General features: G+C 38.8%; 2 protein-coding genes across 4 annotated transcripts in view; one reads left to right on the forward strand and one right to left on the reverse strand.

Moving 5' to 3' along the window:
- LOC139548220 (zinc finger protein 850-like) overlaps positions 1-20,393 on the reverse strand; it is a 132,805-nt gene that overhangs the window by 110,182 nt on the left and 2,230 nt on the right. The window contains exon 2 of one of the 2 annotated variants that reach the window (XM_071357761.1): positions 11,272-14,039. The exons of the other annotated variant lie outside the window; for it this stretch is intronic. Coding sequence (XP_071213862.1) covers positions 12,967-14,039 — 1,073 coding nt within the window. The 3' untranslated portion in view covers positions 11,272-12,966. Of the gene's footprint in view, positions 1-11,271; positions 14,040-20,393 lie in introns of those variants that run through there. 2 annotated transcript variants of the gene reach the window in all.
- LOC139548169 (zinc finger protein 135-like) overlaps positions 1-20,393 on the forward strand; it is a 263,034-nt gene that overhangs the window by 51,567 nt on the left and 191,074 nt on the right. The gene's annotated exons all lie outside the window — the stretch shown is intronic.

Genomic DNA, 20,393 nt, shown 5'->3' on the forward strand with positions numbered 1-20,393 from the left:
AAAATGCTCTTTGGCTTTTCCATCCGCCTGACAATGAGTGTTTGTACACTGTTTGCCAAATTGGCCCATAACTTCACCTAACAACAAATATACCTGTAATGAACGAAGAAGCACTTTGGTTGTTATTGCATGACATACATAGTGTACTCTAGGACCCATAACAACAACATAGACCTACTGTAGGACCCATAACATTACCTAACAACAACATAGACCTACTGTAGGACCCAAAACATTACCTAACAATAACATAGACCTACTGTAGGACCCATAACTTCACCTAACAACAAATAAAGGAAAATAGCTCTGTGTGTTGTACAATAGCCTATCCATCAAGGAACAGTTCTCTACACATTATGAGCAAATTATCTCTGTGTCCAAACAGACTAATGAGACCCGACTGTAAATCAAGCAGACAAAAACATTATAAACACCAATTTGTTAGGGATGTTGGATCCAACGTGGAGCACGGCATAACTGTCTTTACCAGAGTAATGAATGAAGAAGCCCTTTGGTTGTTGTTGCATGTCGTGATGTTTGTCATTTGACTGGCATTCAGAAAATGATTTCGATCAGCTGATGATCGATGAACATGTGACTAACTAAACAGCTACAGTATTAAGAATTATGTGTAATTATTGAAGAACCACATTAATGACAGTATCCATTTGGGTGTTGTCAATAAGGTGACTCTCGGTTAGAACCATTGGATTTAGCAAACTCTTAAATTATTTAGAATTTCTGTGCCCATGAAAACTGTTTTCCCAACGTAATATAAGGAAACTAAATGTTACGTAGGTAGAGTGCATTTCAGAGATCTGAATACAAAAAACTGTCCTAACAGGACAATAACCTAAACCACAAGGCCAAATCTACACTGGAGGAGCTTACCAACATGACATTGAATGTTCCTGAGTGGCCTAGTTACAGTTTGGACTTAAATCATCTTTAAAATCTATGGAAAGACTTGAAAATGGCTTTCTAGCAATGATCAACAACCAACTTGACAGAACAGGAAGGATTTAAAAAAGAATAATGAATATTCATATGAAGATCTGTCTCCTATTGGATGACATCACGACTTCCCATCAAGCCAACTCCTTGAAGGCCTTACTATGACATCACTCACTCCTTCTAGTTTGCAGTTGTCTAAAAAACACTATTTTGCTCAAAACATTTATTTGTTTCCCTTTAGTGTGTTTATACTTTACTGTATTTATATATCACTTAAAAAAAATAAAAAAATAATAATTGTTTCCTGTTAATCACTGGAGGACGTCATGAACAATTCATACATTTTTTTTCTTCACCTTTATTTAACCAGTTGAGAACAAGCTCTCATTTACAAATGCAACCTGGCCATGATAAAGCACAGCAGTGCCACAAAAACAACAGCGTTGGGATAAACAAAAGTACAATAACACAATAGAAAAATCTATATACAGTGTGTGCAAATGGAGTACAGAGGCAATAAAGGCAATAAGGCAATAAATAGGGCGTAGTAGCAAAGTAATTACAATTTAACAAATTAACACTGGAGTGATAGATGTGCAGATGATGATGTGCAAGTAGAATATATGTCACTGTAACATATATAACATATATAATATATAAATACTGGTGTGAGCAAAAAAAGTAAATAAAAACATGGGGATGAGGTAAGCATTGGATGGGCTACTTACAGATGGGCTGTGTACAGCTGCAGCGATCGGTAAGCTGCTCAGTTAGTTGATTCTTAAAGTTAGTGAGGGAGATATAAGTCTCCAACTTCAGCGATTTTTGCGATTCGTTCCAGTCATTGGCAGCAGAGAACTGGAAGGAAAGGCGGCCAAAGTAGGTGTTGGCTTTGGGGATGACCAGTGAGATATACTTCCTGGAGCATACTTCTCTGCTGCCAATGACTGGAACGAACTACAAAAATCTCTGAAACTGGAAACACTTATCTCCCTCACTAGCTTTAAGCACCAGCTGTCAGAGGAGCTCACAGATTACTGCACCTGTACATAGCCCATCTTTAATTTAGCCCAAACAACTACCTCTTCCCCTACTGTATTTATTTATTTATTTTGCTCCTTTGCACCCCAGTATTTCTACTTTGCACATTCTTCCACTGCAAATCTACCATTCCAGTGTTTTACTTGCTATATTGTATTTACTTTGCCACCATGGCCTTTTTTTGCATTTACCTCATTTGCTCACATTGTATATAGACTTATTTTTCTACTGTATTATTGACTGTATGTTTGTTACACTCCATGTGTAACTCTGTGTGTTGTATGTGTCGAACTGCTTTGCTTTATCTTGGCCAGGTCGCAGTTGTAAATGAGAACTTGTTCTCAACTTGCCTACCTGGTTAAATAAAGGTGAAATAAATGAATTAAATAGATCAGCAACGGTGGCTTGCAAACAGTGGATAGTAAGTAGCCCACCTTTGGAATAACTATGTATAGTTATAACTGTAGTATCCTGTATAACTGTAGTATCCTGTATAACTGTAGTATCCTGTATAACTGTAGTATCCTGTATAACTGTAGTATAGTTATAACTGTAGTATCCTGTATAACTGTAGTATCCTGTATAACTGTAGTATCCTGTATAACTGTAGTATCCTGTATAACTGTAGTATCCTGTATAACTGTAGTATCCTGTATAACTATGTATAGTTATAACTGTAGTATCCTGTATAACTGTAGTATCCTGTATAACTGTAGTATCTTGTATAACTATGTATAGTTATAACTGTAGTATCCAGTATAACTATGTATAGTTATAACTGTAGTATCCTGTATAACTGTAGTATCCTGTATAACTGTAGTATCCTGTATAACTATGTATAGTTATAACTGTAGTATCCAGTATAACTATGTATAGTTATAACTGTAGTATCCTGTATAACTGTAGTATCCTGTATAACTGTAGTATCCTGTATAACTGTAGTATCCTGTATAACTGTAGTATCCTGTATAACTATGTATAGTTATAACTGTAGTATCCTGTATAACTGTAGTATCCTGTATAACTGTGTATAGTTATAACTGTAGTATCCTGTATAACTGTAGTATCCTGTATAACTATGTATAGTTATAACTGTAGTATCCAGTATAACTATGTATAGTTATAACTGTAGTATCCTGTATAACTGTAGTATCCTGTATAACTGTAGTATCCTGTATAACTATGTATAGTTATAACTGTAGTATCCTGTTTAACTGTAGTATCCTGTATAACTGTAGTATCCTGTATAACTATGTATAGTTATAACTGTAGTATCCTGTATAACTGTAGTATCCTGTATAACTGTGTATAGTTATAACTGTAGTATCCTGTATAACTGTAGTATCCTGTATAACTGTAGTATCCTGTATAACTGTAGTATCCTGTATAACTATGTATAGTTATAACTGTAGTATCATGTATAACTGTAGTATCCTGTATAGCTGTAGTATCCAGTATAACTGTAGTATCCTGTATAACTGTAGTATCCTGTATAACTGTAGTATCCTGTATAACTATGTATAATTATAACTGTAGTATCCTGTATAACTGTGTATAATTATAACTGTAGTATCCTGTATAACTGTAGTATCCTGTATAACCATGTATAGTTATAACTGTAGTATCCTGTATAACTGTAGTATCCTGTATAACTGTAGTATCCTGTATAACTGTAGTATCCTGTATAACTATGTATAGTTATAACTGTAGTATCCTGTATAACTGTGTATAATTATAACTGTAGTATCCTGTATAACTGTAGTATCCTGTATAACCATGTATAGTTATAACTGTAGTATCCTGTATAACTGTAGTATCCTGTATAACTGTAGTATCCTGTATAACTGTAGTATCCTCTATAACTGTAGTATCCTCTATAACTGTAGTATCCTGTATTACTGTAATATCCTGTATAACTATGTATAGTTATAACTGTAGTATCCTGTATAACTGTGTATAATTATAACTGTAGTATCCTGTATAACTGTAGTATCCTGTATAACTATGTATAGTTATAACTGTAGTATCCTGTATAACTGTAGTATCCTGTATAACTGTAGTATCCTGTATAACTGTAGTATCCTGTATAACTATGTATAGTTATAACTGTAGTATCCTGTATAACTGTAGTATCCTGTATAACTGTAGTATCCTGTATAACTATGTATAGTTATAACTGTAGTATCCAGTATATTCTGGGAGGAGGTGAAACCACTCAGGCTTATTTGATGTGATCTAATGTTTTGATCATCTAGTTTCTTACAAGCATTCAGTCACCAAAGGGGGTTCGGTCATTCCTTTGTTAATATACTGTCTCATTGACAAAAATATTTTGGATTATTTGTTTACATCATTCCTTTGTCTCGACCCAGTACACAGTAAACGTACCGAGGTTCTAATGTTGCCAAGGAGACACATTTGATTATTTATTTACAGTTTGGAGGGTTGGGGGTCTGACATCCAGGATACACATTTTATTATTTATTTACAGTTTGGAGAGTTGGGGGTCTGACATCCAGGATACACATTTTAGTTCTAATGGTGCCGTTCTGTTATTCTTTTCAGCTTCTTTTTCCAAGCATCTTACATTACTCTGAGACTAGTTATCCTGGGATCTTACATTACTCTGAGACTAGTTATCCTGGGATCTTACATTACTCTGAGACTAGTTATCCTGGGATCTTACATTACTCTGAGACTAGTTATCCTGGGATCTTACATTACTCTGAGACTAGTTATCCTGGGATCTTACATTACTCTGAGACTAGTTATCCTGGGATCGTACATTACTCTGAGACTAGTTATCCTGGGATCTTACATTACTCTGAGACGAGTTATCCTGGAATCTTACATTACTCTGAGACTAGTTATCCTGGGATCGTACATTACTCTGAGACTAGTTATCCTGGGATCTTACATTACTCTGAGACTAGTTATCCTGGGATCTTACATTACTCTGAGACTAGTTATCCTGGGATCTTACATTACTCTGAGACTAGTTATCCTGGGATCTTACATTACTCTGAGACGAGTTATCCTGGGATCTTACATTACTCTGAGACTAGTTATCCTGGGACCTAACATTACTCTGAGACTAGTTATCCTGGGATCTAACATTACTCTGAGACTAGTTATCCTGGGATCGTACATTACTCTGAGACTAGTTATCCTGGGATCTTACATTACTCTGAGACTAGTTATCCTGGGGAATAATTTCAATACATTTGCAAAAAATCAAAACCTGTTTTTGCTTTGGCATTATGGGGTATTGTGATGTCATTATGGGGTATTGTGATACATTTTAGAATAAAGGGATGCAGCGATATTACATTTTTGGCCAATACCGATATCCAATATTATTACTTGAAAATATTTTTTTTAAATCCAGGAACTTTACAACTTTATCTCTCTAGGTCATGCCAGTAGGTTACAGTAGGTTGTATCTCTCTAGGTCATGCCAGTAGGCTACAGTAGGTTGTATCTCTCTAGGTCATGCCAGTAGGTTACAGTAGGTTGTATCCAAGTGGAAACAATTATCAACCCAATGTGGAAAGTGTCGAATTTGGTCAACAACAAAATTAATGGCTTATTTGCTACGTGAGGTTTACTTGATCCAACAGAAGTTTCGTAATGCTTAAGTTGTTATGTGGACACGTGACATACCGACAACTTTGATAAAAAACAATATAGGAGTTGTCTGCAGATCGCTATGCATATTCATGCTAGTAGCTTAGCATCTCTCTCCATTGAATACAGGCGGTGCATATTCATGCTAGTAGCTTAGCATCTCTCTCCATTGAATACAGGCGGTGCATATTCATGCTTGTAGCTTAGCATCTCTCTCCATTGAATACAGGCGGTTGACGACAACAACCCTCATAGAATATAAACAATAGATTACAATAATTAGATGAATCCACCAATCCAAAGAAAGGATAGGCGGGAGCTAGACAACCCGCAGTGCCGCTTTGTAGACAACAACTCCCCTTGTTAGGGCAGAGACATCTTGTCAGTATATTCATAATCTTTGGTGTAGCCAACCCAACTCTCACATGGCACTATTGGGGGGCACGGTGTGTAGTAAATCATCACTACATGAAAATCACTACATGCCGTGCCCCACATTGACCACAGCTATAAGGTTATACTGACAAGATGTCTCCGCCCTAACAAGGGGAGTAGTTGTCCACAAAGCGGCACTGCGGGTTGTCTAGCTCCCGCCTATCTTTTCTTTGGATTGGTGGATTCATCTAATTATTGTAATCTATTGTTTCTATTCTGAGGGTTGTTGACGTCAACCGCCTGTATTCAATGGAGAGAGATGCTAAGCTACTAGCATGAATATGCCCCGCCTGTATTCAATGGAGAGAGATGCTAAGCTACTAGCATGAATATGCACCGCCTGTATTCAATGGAGAGAGATGCTAAGCTACTAGCATGAATATGCATAGCGATCTGGAGACAACTCCTATAGTGTTTTTTATCAAAGTTGTCGGTATGTCACGTGTCCACATAACAACTTAAGCATTACGAAACTTCTGTTGGATCAAGTAAACCTCACGTAGCAAATAAGCCATTAATTTTGTTGTTGACCAAATTCGACACTTTCCACATTGGGTTGATAATTGTTTCCACTTGGATACAACCTACTGTAGCCTACTGGCATGACCTAGAGAGATACAACCTACTGTAGCCTACTGGCATGACCTAGAGAGATACAACCTACTGTAGCCTACGGGCGTGACCAAGAGAGCTAAAGTTGTAAAGTTCCTGGATTTTAAACAAATATTTTCAAGTAATAATGATAATTTGTATCATATCCACATGTGGGATCCCTCTCCTTTGTCGTTCACTCTCCTTTGTCGTCCACTCTACACCAATAACAGACAACTACTGTGGGACTCCCAATCCCTGCCGGATGTGATACAGCCTGAATTCGAACCAGGGACTGTAGTGACGCCTCTTGCACTGAGATGCAGTGGCTTAGATCGCTGCGTCCGTGTGTTAATTATTAGAGTGCTGTAGTAGAATGCTTAAAAGGCCTCTAGAGTTTTAAATACCGGTTATCGGTATCGTTTTTTTGGGGCAAGGAAAATATTGGATGTCGGTATTGGCCAAAAATGTAATATCGGTGCATCCCTTTATTCTAAAATGTATCACAATACCCCATAATGACATCACAATACCCCATAATGACATCACTATACCCCATAATGCCATCACTATACCCCATAATGACATCACTATACCCCATAATGCCAAAGCAAAAACAGGTTTTGATTTTTTGCAAATGTATTGAAATTATTCCCCAGGATAACTAGTTTCAGAGTAATGTAAGATCCCAGGATAACTAGTCTCAGAGTAATGTAAGATCCCAGGATAACTAGTCTCAGAGTAATGTAAGATCCCAGGATAACTAGTCTCAGAGTAATGTAAGATCCCAGCATAACTAGTCTCAGAGTAATGTAAGATCCCAGGATAACTAGTCTCAGAGTAATATAAGATGCTTGGAAAAAGAAAGCTGAAAAGAATAACAGAATGGCACCATTAGAACTAAAATGTGTATCCTGGATGTCAGACCCCCAACTCTCCAAACGGAATAAATAATCAAATGTGTCTCCTGGATGTCAGACCCCCAACCCTCCAAACTAAATAAATAATAAAATGTGTATCCTGGATGTCAGACCCCCAACCCTCCAAACTAAATAAATAATAAAATGTGTATCCTGGATGTCAGACCCCCAACCCTCCAAACTGTAAATAAATAATAAAATGTGTCTCCTTGGCAACATTAGAACCTCGGTACGTTTACTGTGTACTGGGTCGAGACAAAGGAATGATGTAAACAAATAATCCAAAATATTTTTGTCAATGAGACAGTATATAAACAAAGGAATGACCGAACCCCCTTTGGTGACTGAATGCTTGTAAGGAAAACTAGATGATCAAAACATTAGATCACATCAAATAAGCCTGAGTGGTTTCACCTCCTCCCAGACTATACTGGATACTACAGTTATACATGATACTACAGTTATAACTATACATAGTTATACAGGATACTACAGTTATACAGGATACTACAGTTATAACTATACATAGTTATACAGGATACTACAGTTATACAGGATACTACAGTTATACAGGATACTACAGTTATACAGGATACTACAGTTATAACTATACATAGTTATACAGGATACTGCAGTTATACAGGATACTACAGTTATAACTATACATAGTTATACAGGATACTACAGTTATACAGGATACTACAGTTATACAGGATACTACAGTTATACAGGATACTACAGTTATACTGGATACTACAGTTATACAGGATACTACAGTTATACAGGATACTACAGTTATACAGGATACTACAGTTATACAGGATACTACAGTTATACTGGATACTACAGTTATACTGGATACTACAGTTATACAGGATACTACAGTTATACAGGATACTACAGTTATACAGGATACTACAGTTATACAGGATACTACAGTTATAACTATACATATTTATACAGGATACTACAGTTATACAGGATACTACAGTTATACAGGATACTACAGTTATACAGGATACTACAGTTATACAGGATACTACAGTTATACTGGATACTACAGTTATACTGGATACTACAGTTATACTGGATACTACAGTTATAACTATACATAGTTATTCCAAAGGTGGGCTACTTACTATCCACTGTTTGCAAGCCACCGTTGCTGATCTATTTTATTTATTTATTTCACCTTTATTTAACCAGGTAGGCAAGTTGAGAACAAGTTCTCATTTACAACTGCGACCTGGCCAAGATAAAGCAAAGCAGTTCGACACATACAAAAACAAAGAGTTACACATGGAGTGTAACAAACATACAGTCAATAATACAGTAGAAAAATAAGTCTATATACAATGTGAGCAAATGAGGTAAATGCAAAAAAAGGCCATGGTGGCAAAGTAAATACAATATAGCAAGTAAAACACTGGAATGGTAGATTTGCAGTGGAAGAATGTGCAAAGTAGAAATACTGGGGTGCAAAGGAGCAAAATAAATAAATAAATACAGTAGGGGATGTCGTGGTAATTTCCTGTATTACTCAATAAAGAGAGAGAGAGAGAGAGAGCCAACCACACACAAGTCAGAGTTAAATGATATATTCCATCTTTAATATATATATACAAGCTTCACCAAAGCCCTTTAATGACTCTCAGATCAATTCAGTGTCTAAATGAATTCTCTGAGAGTCCTTACAAAACAATTCGTAGTTTCATTTATAGCCAAGATACACCCCTCTCAACTTACAAAGAATCCTTTACCCAAAAGAGGAGTATCCTATCGCTAGACAGCATCAGCTATAAATCATCGTTCAGTTTGATCTCCCAAGACAAGGTTTAAATCTCATGCTTGATACTTCACTGTCTACCAAAACATTACTTCATCCAATGGCATATATCAATTGTCATTTCTAGATACTCCCAAACCTGGACAAACTCAAAATCAGACAGTGAGCCCCTTAGGTCAAATACTAGGTCAAGATAAGGGCAACCTCAGAGGGGAAATACAATGGTTCCAAACACTGCCAAACTCCTTCCCCCAATGAGAAAAGTAGGGAGTGACTGGCGTACAGACATTGTATGAGTTAACTAACTGGTTTCCCAATTAATAACTCCATCCCATGGTTTAGGAATAGTTACAAACAACGTTCCCATAAGAAACCAACATTCCACTCTGTCCTCCTCCCCTTCTAATATTCTACTTAGCACCACATGGTTTTAACAGATACATTGACTTATGAAGACAAGCCTGACCTCTCCCCTCTCTGGCCCCAAGTTACTAATCCCGAGCTCAGAAGATTCTAATGACAAGTATCTCACAAGCATATGATGAAAATAACATCTTATCTATCTATGTTACCTAGCTACATCTGATTCTGCCACGACACGTCAGAGCAAAAACCAAGCCATGAGGTCAAAGGAATTGTCCGTAGAGCTCTGAGACAAGAATGTGTTGAGGCACAGATCTGGAGAAAAGGTACCAAAAAATGTATGCAGCATTGAAGGTCCCCAAGAACACAGTGTCCGCCCTCATTCTTAAATGGAATAAGTTAGGAACCACCATTACTCTTCCTAGAGCTGTCGGGGGAGAAGGGCCTTGGTCAAGGAGGTGACCAAAAACTCGATGGTCACTCTGACAGAGCTCCAGAGTTCCTCTGTGGAGATGGGAGAACCTTCCAGAAGGACAATCATCTCTGCAGCACTCCAACAAATCAGGCCTTTATGGTAGAGACCAGACGGAAGCTACTCCTCAGTAAAAGGCACATGACAGCTCGCTTGGAGTTTGCCAAAAGGCACCAAAAGGACTCTAACCATGAGAAACAAGATTCTCTGGTCTGATTAAACCAACTCTTTGGCCTGAATGTCATGTGTCATGTCTGGAGAAAGTCGGTACCATCCCGGTGAAGCGGTGGTCATGGCAACATCATGCTGTGGAGATGTTTCTCAGCAGCAGTGCAAATTGTCCGCTGGTTTGGGTGTAATTTCTCACCCATTTTGTCAGTAGGAAAGTTAATTTCCCCTCAGGCACACACATTAGTTGATTGTTATTATGAAGGTCATTTGTATAGAATGTACTTTTCCCCACTCATTCACCCCATCTCTTTACATTGCTTATTTATATGTGGTGACCTGACTGCATCCAGACTATGTCAAAGGCCCATCCTGGTAGATCTGAACCTAATTCAGCTTGGAGTGATCAGATGACAGAAATCACATTTAGGTGCCAGGTGTAACTGAGGCCATAGATGCTCCATATCCATTACTTTGAGTGTTTTATATAATATGACTAAATATGTTTCTTTCTGTGTTACAGGGGCAGTCAAGAAATGGAACAGCAAGGCCACAGTACATGACATAAGCAGAGCTGTGGGAGACCACCTCAAGCCCCTGGTAGAGCCGGGGGTGGTGTTTACCACTCCACCAGCAGAGCTGTGGGAGACAACCTCAAGCCCCTGGTAGAGCCGGGGGTGGTGTTTACCACTCCACCAGCAGAGCTGTGGGAGACCACCTCAAGCCCCTGGTAGAGCCGGGGGTGGTGTTTACCACTCCACCAGCAGAGCTGTGGGAGACCACCTCAAGCCCCTGGTAGAGCCGGGGGTGGTGTTTAACACTCCACCACGCCTTCAGCAGGCTTGAAAAGTGGGATTGATACTGTTTTTCATACTAAGACGGAGGGTCTGTTGATTGATCAGTCATTGGGTTCATTTGTTGAAATCAAATCAAGCTTTATTTATACAGCACATTTCAGACATGGATGCAACACAATGGCTTCACAGGAGAAAACAATGAAAATAAACAGAAATATTTAGTACACAAAAATAACAGCATAAAAAAACAGAAGATTAACAACTGAAAGACCAATGAGCATTCTAAGGAAATGCCATTGATTAAAACACTAATTGGATGCAATATCCAACCCAAAATATAAGCTTGTTTTTTAGGAGGGGTTCTCAAAGACACTATGGGGGTGTCGACTGAAAGTTGACTAGTAACAACAACTGGGACCTAAAAGACACCCACCACGAGAGCCACTAAATCTGCCCAAGAAGAGGCAAACAAAAGACAAACCCACACCAAACGTAAAGACAGGAAGCAAACCAAAAAGGTGGAGCAACTAAAGGTGTTGACTCTCCACATCTATCAAGACAACTGGAGCACTGGGCCAGACACTCTTAAATAGAACCTGGACCAGCTCAGGTGAAACACCTTCCCACTAACGAGATGGACAAGCCAGCACAGGTGTAACACATACTGACAAACGAGGTGACACCAATCAGTGCGTCCTACGTGCTAACGAGCAAGACGTGCTAAAGTCCAACCTCAAAACATAAATGGAAAAACCAAAGACTAACTAACACCTTAAGAGTTTGCTCACCAACAACAGAAAACAACTTCCATTTCACATTATAATCAACTACAATGCTTCACCGTCACCAATATAAACATGGTGTCTGTCTACTGTCAAACAACAATTAAAAACAATATTTATTTTTTATTATTCCCACAAAGATTTTTCTTTCTATAGCTTCTAGAACTCTCGTCTTCCTAAAACTCACTCGCTTCTAGAACTCTCGTCCCCTTGGAACGAGCCCAAACAAAACTCATCTCCAATACGGAAAAACGTGCAGTAAAAATAAACTGTGATCCATGGCAATGCACTGGCTAAACGCAAAACACAAAACATTTTGACTGCACCCCTTGAGACAATCAGCAACCAGGTTGTTCTCACCACAGACATGTCTGATTTCAAGAGGAAACTCCTGCAATATCTGTAGTAACTTTCCACCTCACTGTGGAGCTTCTCTCTCTTTTCAGGGTTCACTCAATAGGCATGTTGTTGGATCTGGGCCCAGTCCCCAATGTCATGCTCTAGTACATTTGGGTTGGCACATGTGAGAATGAACCCTGATATTCTAAAAACAGGGCAACAATGTCAATATAATTGTACCAAAAAACTGTCAGTTGGTTGCATGAATAATTTTCATTACTAAATGTTACATGAAATGTAAATATGAAATATTTGATTGCATAGTATTATTTTCAATGGCTTTTCAATTACATTTTGCTAGGTGGGATAGCCCACTGTCAAAACACAGTTTTAACGTGTCCAAATCAATAACCAATATGCAGAAACAGTTTGGGATAAATTGAAAACCTAACATGTGGTATATACACAAACATCTGCCACAATAATTGTCTTTTTTTAAAACAAGCTCCTTATAAACTTCACAAGCACCAAAAACACTGTTGTTTTGACAAGTAGCAATAAATCACCGATATCGATTAGGGGGGAAATCCGGTTGTACGTGCTGTTGAAACTAACAACAAACAAAAAAACATGGAAATGGGAGATATATTTTAGCTCACTGGTTAGAGGACAACCTGTAGAAGACAGTCAGCTAAGACTTACAGCTATAAGGTTTCTCTCCTGTGTGTGTTCTCTGGTGTCTAGTTAGATAGCGAGAAGTAGAAAAACTCTTCCCACATTGATCACAGCTAAACAGATTCTCTCCTGTGTGTGTTCTATGGTGTATATTTAGATAGGTAGAAGTAGAAAAACTCTTCCCACATTGATCACAGCTATAAGGTTTCTCTCCTGTGTGTGTTCTATGGTGTATATTTAGATAGCCAGAAGTAGAAAAACTCTTCCCACATTGATCACAGCTAAAAGGTTTCTCTCCTGTGTGTATTCTCTGGTGCACTGTCAGAGAGCTAGATTGACTAAAACTCTTCCCACATTGACCACAGCTATAAGGTTTCTCTCCTGTGTGTAGTCTCTGGTGCACTGTCAGATAGCCAGATCGAACAAAACTCTTCCCACATTGATCACAGCTAAACGGTTTCTCTCCTGTGTGTATTCTCTGGTGCACTGTCAGATCTCCAGATTGACTAAAACGCTTCCCACATTGACCACAGCTAAGCGGTTTCTCTCCTGTGTGTGTTCTCTGGTGTATATTTAGATGGCTAGAAGAAGAAAAACTCTTCCCACATTGATCACAGCTAAACGGTTTCTCTCCTGTGTGTATTCTCTGGTGCACTGTCAGATCTCCAGATTGACTAAAACTCTTCCCACATTGACCACAGCTATAAGGTTTCTCTCCTGTGTGTATTCTCTGGTGCACTGTCAGATCTCCAGATTGACTAAAACTCTTCCCACATTGACCACAGCTATAAGGTTTCTCTCCTGTGTGTGTTCTCTGGTGTGAAGTCAGCTGGCTAGATTTAACAAAACTCTTCCCACATTGAGCACAGCTATATGGTTTCTCTCTTGTGTGAATTCTTTGATGTATTTTAAGTTTTACTGAGGAGTTTAATCTCTTCCCACAGTCAGAGCAGCGGTGAGATTTCTTCCCTGTGGGTCTCTGCGGGTGTTTCTTGAGGTGTTCTGATGTGGAGAGACTCTTCTCTGCCTCTTCAGCATCATGTTGTTGTTGAGGCTCCCCAGAGGATCCACTATAGTCCCGTATCTCTCCTGTGTGAACAACAAAGTCAGACAGACGGTTTATTAAGGCCCACAACAGTAGAAATCCACTGTTTATTTGAGGTGAAAGGTGATGCCCAGAGCGTACCCATGAAGTTGTACAACAATTGATGTCTGTTAAATTATTTTATAATTGTCTTAAGACAGTCAAGACCTAAGCAGTGTGCCAGACGACCTTTGGTCTCCAAAAAAGGACCCCTCTGTGTTCTGTGCTAAAATGGCAGCGATGCACATGCATTGTAATTGTAAAGCTCGTTTGAATCTCCTATATGTTTGTGTTATTGTCGTAAAATGCTCTATAGCTAGCTTTGCCATCAGCCTGAAACTGAGGGTTTGTACATTAAGTGTTTAACAAATTGGCCCATAACTTCACCTAACAACAACATAGACCTACTGTAGGACCCATAACGTCACCTAACAATAACATAGACCTACTGTAGGACCCATAACTTCACCTAACAACAAGATAGACCTACTGTAGGACCCATAACTTCACCTAACAACAACATAGACCTACTGTAGGACCCATAACTTCACCTAACAATAACATAGACCTACTGTAGGACCCATAACTTCACCTAACAATAACATAGACCTACTGTAGGACCCATAACTTCACCTAAAACAACATAGACCTACTGTAGGACCCATAACTTCACCTGACAATAACACAGACCTACTGTAGGACCCATAACTTCACCTGACAATAACACAGACCTACTGTAGGACCCATAACTTCACCTAACAACAACATAGACCTACTGTAGGACCCATAACTTCACCTAACAATAACACAGACCTACTGTAGGACCCATAACTTCACCTAACAACAACATAGACCTAGGACTATAAATCATTTAATATTTCAGGTGAAACATGGAAACTAAAATGTCTGTCATGACATTTCATAACCTGATCACCAGATAATGTTGTGAATAATCCCACTAGGCTACTCTGTAATGTGATGTCATTCTAAATGTCCTGAATAAAGGAAAATAGCTCTGTGTGTTGTACAACAGCCCATCCATCAAGGAACAGTTCTCTAAACATTATGAGCTAAGTATCTCTGTGTTCAAACAGACTAACGAGAGCCTACAGTAAATCAAGCAGACAATAACACATTGTCTGCTTGAGGTCGACCGATTATGATTTTTCAACGCCGATACCGATTATTGGAGGGCCAAAAAAGCCGATAACGATTAATCGGCCGATTTAAAAAAAAAATGTTTTTATTTATTTGTAATAATGACAATTACAACAATACTGAATTAACACTTATTTTAACTTAATACATCAAAATCAATTTAGCCTCAAATAAATAATGAAACATGTTCAATTTGGTTTAAATATTGCAAAAACAAAGTGTTGGAGAAGAAAGTAAAAGTGCAATATGTGCCATGTAAGAAAGCTAACGTTTAAGTTCCTTGCTCAGAACATGAGAACTTAAATGAAAGCTGGTGGTTCCTTTTAACATGAGTCTTCAATATTCCCAGGTAAGAAGTTTTAGGTTGTAGTTATTATAGGAATAATAGGACTATTTCTCTCTATACCATTTGTATTTCATTAACCTTTGACTATTGGATGTTCTTGTAGGCACTTTAGTATTGCCAGTGTAGTCAGATACTTAGATACTTGTATGCTTGTATGCTCAGTATAGCTTCCGTCCCTCTCCTCCCTCCTCCCTGGGCTCGAACCAGGAACACGACGACAGCCACCCTCGAAGCAGAGTTACCCATGCAGAGCAAGGGGAACAACCACTCCAAGGCTCAGAGCGAGTGACGTTTGAAACGCTATTAGCGCGCACCCCGCTAGCTAGCTAGCCATTTCACATCGGTTACACCAGCCTCATCTCGGGAGTTGATAGGCTTGAAGTCATAAACAGCGCAATGTTTGACGCACAACGAAGAGCTGCTGGCAAAACGCACGGAAGTGCTGTTTGAATGAATGTTTACGCGCCTGCTGCTGCCTACCACCGCTCAGTCAGATACTTAGATACTTGTATGCTCAGTCAGATTATATGCAACGCAGGACACGCTAGATAATATCTAGTAATATCATCAACCATGTGTAGTTAACTAGTGATAATGATTGATTGTTTTTTATAAGATAAGTTTAATGCTAGCTAGCAACTTACCTTGGCTTACTGCATTCACGTAACAGGCAGTCTCCTTGTGGAGTGCAACGAGAGGCAGGTGGTTATAGCGTTGGACTAGTTAACTGTAAGGTTGCAAGATTGGATCCCCCGAGTGGACAAGGTGAAAATCTGTCGTTCTGCCCCTGAACATGGCAGTTAACCCACCATTCCTAGGCCGTCATTGAAAATAAGAATGTGTTCAACCAACTTGCTTAGTTAAATAAAGATTAAATAAAGGTGTAAAAAAAAACGGCCAAATCGGTGTCCGAAAATATAGATTTCCGATTGTTATGAAAACTTGAAATCGGCCCTAATTAATCGGTCGACCTCTAATTATAAACATCAATTTGTTAGGGATGTTGGATCCAAGCACGGCATAACTGTCTTTACCAGAGTAATGAATGAAGAAGCACTTTGGTTGTTGTTGCATGTCGTGATGTTTGTCACTTGACTGGCATTCAGAAAATGATTTCCTGGATCAGCTGATGATAGTTGAACATGTGACTATAACAAAACAGCTACAGTATTAAGTATTATGTGTAATTATTGAAAAAACATGTTAATGACAGTATCCATTTGGGTGTTGTCAATAAAGTTAAGGGGACTTTCTGTTAGAACCATTGGATTTAGCAAACTCTGAAATGATTGAAAACTGTTTTCCCAGCGTAACATAAGGAGACACTAAATGTGACGTAGTTAGAGAGCATTTCAGAGATCTGAATACAAAAAACTGTCCCACTGCAAGATCCAGTATTTAAGTTGAAGTTCATCATATGACAAGCTTAACGTTATGACTATAACTACTGTTCCCTGAAGGAGGGAAACTAGGTGCAACATGCTATCAAATCCACGCCTCGCTGGAAGCCCCGCCTTCCACAGGTGATGAGCGTGAGGCTTGGATTTTATTCCTTAAATTTAATACCGCTCTTCACCAACCCAGGAAAGGGCAGGGACAAACAGGTGTTGTACCTCGTTTCCCTCCTTCAGGGAAGTGTAATTATAATCAAAGTTACACTCCCTTTCAGTCAGTCAACTTCGGAACAACATACTATGGGGAAATGAAATCATTCACCAGCCGACCCAAACGGATACTAAATGAAACGGCCCCTGGCAGACCACCCAGACCTGACCCCGCAAGATGCGTCAGTTGTCAATTTATTAATTGTCTTTTGTTTGAAACACTCCTGTCAATGTTGAGTAAGGACGCACACCTGATTACACATATAGAAGTAGGACTAGTCTACCTGGTTACACATATAGAGGTAGGACTAGTCTACCTAATTACACATATAGAAGTAGGACTAGTCTACCTGGCCGGCACACAAATGTAGGCCTATAAATGTGCCCATTTGGGGATGTCTGATAGTATTTCTGATTGTCTTAACGCTGCACCACTAATGAGCGGTGGAGCTTCTCAAAGTAATTTTTCTTCACATCCAAACAGCAAGTAAACAAAGTCTAATCAAAATCAATTGCGAATGACAATAGTTCCTCAAAGTATTTTCGTAAAATATTTCCAGCTCTCGCCATTTCGATAACCACTCGGCATAAAAGGGAAAAATGTGATCCACTCTGATCCAGTGGAAATGTCATAAAATACCTGATTACTTCTTATCCTTAGCACAAATAGACGAAATTAGACAAATAGACAGCCGTGTCTGTCCAGAACTCACTGGAGCAGGAAACTGAGGGCCTAGAATACTTCATACAATGTTGCAAGCTTGCTATCCGAGTTTCCTGACCCAGTTGACACAATATTTCAAGTTTGTAGTAGACAGGCCATTTGCAGCCAATGTGATTTTTAGGATATTTATTTCTATCAGGATATTTTCTACCTGCAGAATGCAATGTTTTTATTTGTTGGCTTTATGTAGGCTATTTTTTTTTTACATAGTTCGCAATGGCAATAAAAGTTATTTAGATTTGTATAATTTTCATTTAGATAGATTGTAGATTAATTACAGATAATAATTTTGAGATACTATTATAAATTAAATTAAACTGTTCCAGTAAAATGTGAATATGAAAATCATAACTGGCACGCAGATTGGTAGAAATGGTCAGATAAATTGGCACTCCAACTGGAAAAGGTTGCAGACTGATGGTGTAGTCTACTACTGAAAATTTCAAGAGCAGAACGGCAGAATTTACGAAGTTCAGCAGCGGGGGGGGGGGGCTCCCTCTGGTCAGGTCGTGTTGACGACCGGCTCCCTCTGGTCAGGTCGTGTTGACGACCGGCTCCCTCTGGTCAGGTCGTGTTGACGACCGGCTCCCTCTGGTCAGGTCGTGTTGACGACCGGCTCCCTCTGGTCAGGTCGTGTTGACGACCGGCTCCCTCTGGTCAAGTCGTGTTGACGACCGGCTCCCTCTGGTCAGGTCGTGTTGACGACCGGCTCCCTCTGGTCAGGTCGTGTTGACGACCGGCTCCCTCTGGTTATGACTTAGAGTAATTTGTGTGTCTTAACCTTTCACGGCTACTAAACCCGGATCCGGGAGCACCCCCCACCAGTAAAAAAAGCTGAATAGCATAGCTAGCATAGCGTCACAAGTAAATACTAGCATCTAAATATCATTAAATCACAAGTCCAAGACACCAGATGAAAGATACAGCTCTTGTGAATCAAGCCATCATTTCAGAATTTTAAAATGTTTTACAGGGAAGACACAATATGTAAATCTATTAGCTAACCACGTTAGCAAAAGTCCCCACTATTTTTACTCCATCAGTTTTTTACTCCTTCAGCAGCTATCACTAATTCGACTAAATAAAGATATATATAGCCACTAACCAAGAAACAACTTCATAAGATGACAGTCTGATAACATATTTATGGTATAGGATAGTTTTTTTTAGAAAATGTGCATTTTTCAGGTATAAATCACAGTTTACCATTGCAGCTGCAATCTGAAATAGCGTTGGAAGGAGCCGGAATAATTACAGAGACCGACGGCAATTACATAATTACTCATCATAAAACAATTCTGAAAAATACACAGCCTGCAGCAATCGAAAGACACAGATCTTGTGAATGCAGACAATATGTCAGATTTTTTAAGTGTTTTACAGCGAAAACACAATATAGCATCATATGAGCGTACCACAATAGCCAGAATCACAACCGCATTTACCAGCAGTAAAAGTTAGCGATCGTAACAACCCAGCAAAGGATATATATAATTTCACTAACCTTCTCAGAATTCTTCAGATGACAGTCCTGTAACATCATATTACGCAATGCATATAGCTTTTGTTCGAAAATGTGCATATTTAGCAGCACATATCGTGGTTCTGCAATGTAATCTTTCAAAACATTTCATGCATTCTGGCCGGCGCCATATTGGATTAGCGCCTATTCTAATAAAAATACTATTCATAAACTTGACTAAAAAATATAAGTTGGACAACAACCGAAAGATAAATTAGTTCTTAATGCAATCGCTATGTTAGATTTTTAAAATTACTAGACATATAGTGTGCGTTGCAGCCAGACCAGTGCCTGCAAAAGTGGCGAGCAAACACTATTACATTTTTCCACATAAATACGGAATAACATCATAAATAGTTCCTACTTTTGGACGAGCTTCCATCAGTATCTTGGGCAATGTGTCCTTTCTTCAAAAGAATAGTTGCTTTGTTGTAAAACGTCCTCTTCACCTTTGGAACTAGCTGCTACCAGTAGCTATGTCGCACACACATGTCCAAATCCTCAAACTAGATACAAAGGAAATTCAGAAAAATAGCACTATACTCGCATAAACTGATATAAATCGGTTTCAAATAACATCGTTATGATGTTTCTAACACCTATATTTAATTAAATTACAGACGGATACATCTCTGGTCGATAACTGAGCGTTCCAAAATTTCATCCTGAGATCTTGTCTTGCGCCATGGCTTTATAACCTCTGAGAGTGACGGAGAAAGTCCATTCCACTTCTCATTGGTTACTGACATCCAGGGGAAGGCGGGTGCAGTTCATTTCCAGCCATAGGATATACACAGACTTTAAAACTGAACCCAGATCAGAGCATAATTCTCAGACCTTCGCAAGTCATGTCAGGATTTTTGATGTAGAAGGAGTTCTGGGTCACCCACAGACATAATTCAAACGGTTTTAGAAACTAGAGAGTGTTTTCTATCCAATAGTAGTAATAATATGCATATTGTACGAGCAAGAATTGAGCACTAGGCAGTTTAATTTGGAGACCAA

Source organism: Salvelinus alpinus, chromosome 2 (assembly GCF_045679555.1).
Source record: "Salvelinus alpinus chromosome 2, SLU_Salpinus.1, whole genome shotgun sequence".
In the NCBI taxonomy this organism is placed as follows: domain Eukaryota; kingdom Metazoa; phylum Chordata; class Actinopteri; order Salmoniformes; family Salmonidae; genus Salvelinus; species Salvelinus alpinus.